We start from the raw sequence: 3,871 nt of genomic DNA on the forward strand, positions 1-3,871 counted from the left end.
CTGAATCTACAGATCAGCATATACACCAATTCTAGTTTAAACCCAAAAGATATCAATATCTCAGACTGATGACGGAACTACAGGGAAATGTGAATGTAAAATGTGTAAACAAAGTTGTGTGAAGCTTTTTTTACTTGGCCTATATAAATATGTAATGTACTAACTGCATATAGACAAATATTGACATATTTTGAAATATGTGGAAAAACAGCCTCTAGGCACTGTATAACTACCGACTTGAACTAAAACCTCTAACATACAAATGTTTTTTTTTCATATACGCTTAACTTTGTAGTAACTATGCGGCAAAATGTAAAAAAAATAGATAACGACCAAACTAATAACATGAGCTTTATTTGACAGACATATTAGATACAGAGTTGCTATTTGTCAGGAGCGATGAGGAGGTAAAGACATTTGATCTAAAGCAAAGACTTTAACAATTTCTCCGGATGTTTGTGTGTGTCAGAATGTTGTCTAGTATCAGCCACCTGGTTTTGGACGAAATCCACGAGAGGAACCTGCAATCTGACGTTTTGCTCGTCATCGTCAAGGAACTACTTAACCTTCGAGATGACCTCAAGGTCATCCTCATGAGTGCCACGCTCAATGCAGAGAAGTTTTCAAAGTTTTTTGGTATGCAGCCCCCCAAATGACAAACTAAAGTTGGTTTATTAATATTCTTGCTTTGTATATTGATTTGGATTGTTCCTCCTTCTCATGTATACCTTTTCCAAACATTTAGAAAACTGTCCAGTTATCCACATCCCTGGTTTGACGTTCCCAGTGGAAGAGTTCTTGCTGGAGGACATCGTGGAGATGACGAGGTACAGCAACACTGCTCCACAACACACTCATTAACTCCCAAACATGTACAGACAAAAACAAATAGAACCTCCATAACCCTTTTTGATTTTTGATTTAATCTATTATAAACCACTTTGTGTATCTGCCAGTTATCGCCCTAAGAATTCAGACCGCCGGCCCTCATGGAAGAAAGGCTTCATGCAAGGCCATCAGTCCAGACCTGAGAAGGAGGAGAAGGAGGCCGAGTACAAGGAGAGCTGGCCTTGTTATGCGCGCACTCTGCAGGACAGGTGAGTTTGTTAGAACAGCAGAATAGTGAGATCTGCGATTTGCCCACGTGATAGATGGGTTTCAAGTTGGAGATTGCGATGGTTTGTTTTTGTGACCTTCACACTTTTAAATAAATAAATCCTCTTCTTTGTGAATTTCAAATTTTAAGATTACCATAGATTGTAACAGCTGAATATAGAGCTGGGTGAGATATTTGAAACACTTGACCCTCTGAAAGATTTGTCACTTGAACACTGATTTATGCATCTGCAGTGAAGTGTTGTACCCAATGTCGGTGCAGTTTATACTGAAATAAATAGAAAAGAAAGCAGTGTTTTAGCTTCTTTAGCTAGTATATTACCTCCCCCACATTTATTAAGACCAGCTCACCTTACGATGTCATCTTGCTCCCAATAACACAGTCTTCTTCATTTAGTACAGATTGGCAGTGCGGTCCCTTTTCTTTGCCAACATTATTACTGCTCTGTGTCGCGAAAACACAGAATGTGAGAGAATGTAAACATGATTACTTCTAGTGTACTGTACTTGTAAAAAGCACAAAGCTGTCTCTACGCACAGCACTACCGTCATGTTGTGAGTCAATGTGCAGAGCTTAATCACTTTTAATACTGTATGCCGGTAAGACTGTGATTCCAAAGTATAATTCAGGCTTAGTTGGCATATTAAGATTCACCCATAGGACCCATATAGCAATCCATCATTGAATGGAAGGGGATTTATAGTAAGGATAAAAAAGATGATAATGTCTGTGCGGTTATTCTCCTCACTTTGTGTGTGTTTGTCTGCGTGTGTGAGAGAGATGGATATTGGCCCACAGTAAGCCAGCCTGAGCCTTTTGGAGTTGCAATATCTGTACCGTATCTGTATGCTCCGCGTGTAGTCTGTTCCAAGGGCTGCCTGACCTGCTGCTGGCTGGGTTGCACTTGCAGCAGGGGGTGTTATTTATTGAAGTGCCCTGAACTGATATCCCTATGAAATAACTTCTGTTGCAGTAAGATCATGTCAATTGCGGGGTGACTTTATTCCTATATATTCTCATGCGAAAAGCAGCTCTTAATAACAGCTGAACCTTTTTTCGGGAATGTTATCGGAATAGATTAGTCCAACATCCATATAGTAATCCATATGCAATATTTGTTAAATGGGAAATACATGTCAAAATACCATTCTTCTAAATTAAATATTTCGGTGTTGCAGAGACTAGGGCTGAACGATTAATTGATTTTAAAGCGAAATCGCGATTTGAAATGATGCGATTTTTTTCCCATTTTTTTCCGAATTTTTTTTCCCATTTTTTTTAATTTTCTTGTGTGTCAGTCATCCACACCAATCAAAAGTGCTGTGCTCCACATGTACCAGCCATTGTTAACCAATCAGAAGTGGCCCATGATAGAAGGTGATAGACAGATTGTGACAGATTTTTAAAGTGCCTGCCCTTTCCAAATGGCTTCCAATGGAGCTTTCCTAGATGGTTTGGTGAAACAAACCATCTGAGTCAGGTTAGTAATGCTCCATCACATGTGTTACATCTCTTACAGGGTGAATCTTAAACTGAAGCTTGACTTTAAAGCAACCCAACGGAAGTTTCATGTAAGTTTAGTTCTTTCACTCGTAGCTCGGGCTGCCGGGGTGCTAGAGACGGGAGCATGTTGATACGATCTTCCTAGCTTGAGTTATGGCCGCATCTTACAATAAACTTCCGTTGGGTCGCTTAAAAACAAATATCGCAAATCGCAATCGCAATATTTGTCAGAAAAATCGCAATTCGATTTTTTTCCCAAAATCGTGCAGCCCTAGCAGAGACGTCCCGGCCTACAATTCATATTCTACAGACTTAGGAAAAATAATCTTTGATTGGTACACACAATCATCATTTACATTTGTTTGTATTGTGATTCATATTGCCATTTCAATACCAGACAAAAATAAACAGTCACATATTTTGCAAAACCTTTCAATCCACTTTCCAAAGCTGATATTTTATTCACCCCTTGCATCTTTTTTAACATCTGATGTTTAATGTTTTATATCCCTAATGATTGTTTAACTTGCATTTGGTGTCACAACAGTCAAAAATAAACTACAGTCATACATTTTTGTTGATGCATTATTGTATGCAGATTGGGTTTAGCGGACGGTTGTGTAAATTGGGCTGGGCAATAGTTGACTTGTGATGGTGGTTGTTGGGAGAGGGCCATTAAACACACTCTATCCCTGGGGCCCCTGGTACATAAATGCAGCCTTACGGCCCGTCTACACTACAGGCATCAAAAAATCTTGAAGCTGGGCGTGTCTGAAGGTTGGCGATTTTTTGCTAGCTACGCGACCAACAACCAATCACATGAATCTCCCGCCCCCGACATACAAAGCAATAGCAATGTTAAAACGTAGTAAAGTGGATATAAACTCTCCAAACAGGCGAAAAACCTACCAGTTTCACCCACTGTCTCTGCCACCTCCCTCCATGCCTGGTTCCTCCGGTTTGTATCCCGGTAAATAGTTCTGGTCGTAAAGAACCGGGTGATTTGCTACCGTAATATCTCGTTTGGAATATGAGGAAATGAACTGCGGTCTGGCTCTCCCAGTTTGCAGGCGGTTTGATTGGCTGCGCTTGCACTGGCGGGATTTGCATAAACGGGATTTGATTGAACATTGCCTCAAAAGTTGAACATTGTTCAACTTTTGATGCCGATAGATGCTCGTGATGCTTGCAAAGCCATGCCATGCTCCCCACAATGCAGTTCGGCGAAGATTAAAAATCTTCTACGTCACC

General features: G+C 40.3%; 1 protein-coding gene across 1 annotated transcript; it reads left to right on the forward strand.

Moving 5' to 3' along the window:
* Positions 1 to 470: 470 nt before the first annotated feature.
* On the forward strand, positions 471 to 1,097 carry LOC104953547 (ATP-dependent RNA helicase DHX36-like; the record flags this gene model as incomplete). Its single annotated transcript, XM_010780494.1, has 3 exons — positions 471 to 636; positions 746 to 827; positions 957 to 1,097. Coding segments are annotated over exons 1-3 (389 nt in total), but the record flags the coding sequence as incomplete, so codon positions are not given.
* Between the last annotated feature and the right edge of the window lie 2,774 nt (positions 1,098 to 3,871).

Source organism: Notothenia coriiceps, unplaced genomic scaffold (assembly GCF_000735185.1).
Source record: "Notothenia coriiceps isolate Sejong01 unplaced genomic scaffold, NC01 NC01_scaffold00021960, whole genome shotgun sequence".
Taxonomy (NCBI): domain Eukaryota; kingdom Metazoa; phylum Chordata; class Actinopteri; order Perciformes; family Nototheniidae; genus Notothenia; species Notothenia coriiceps.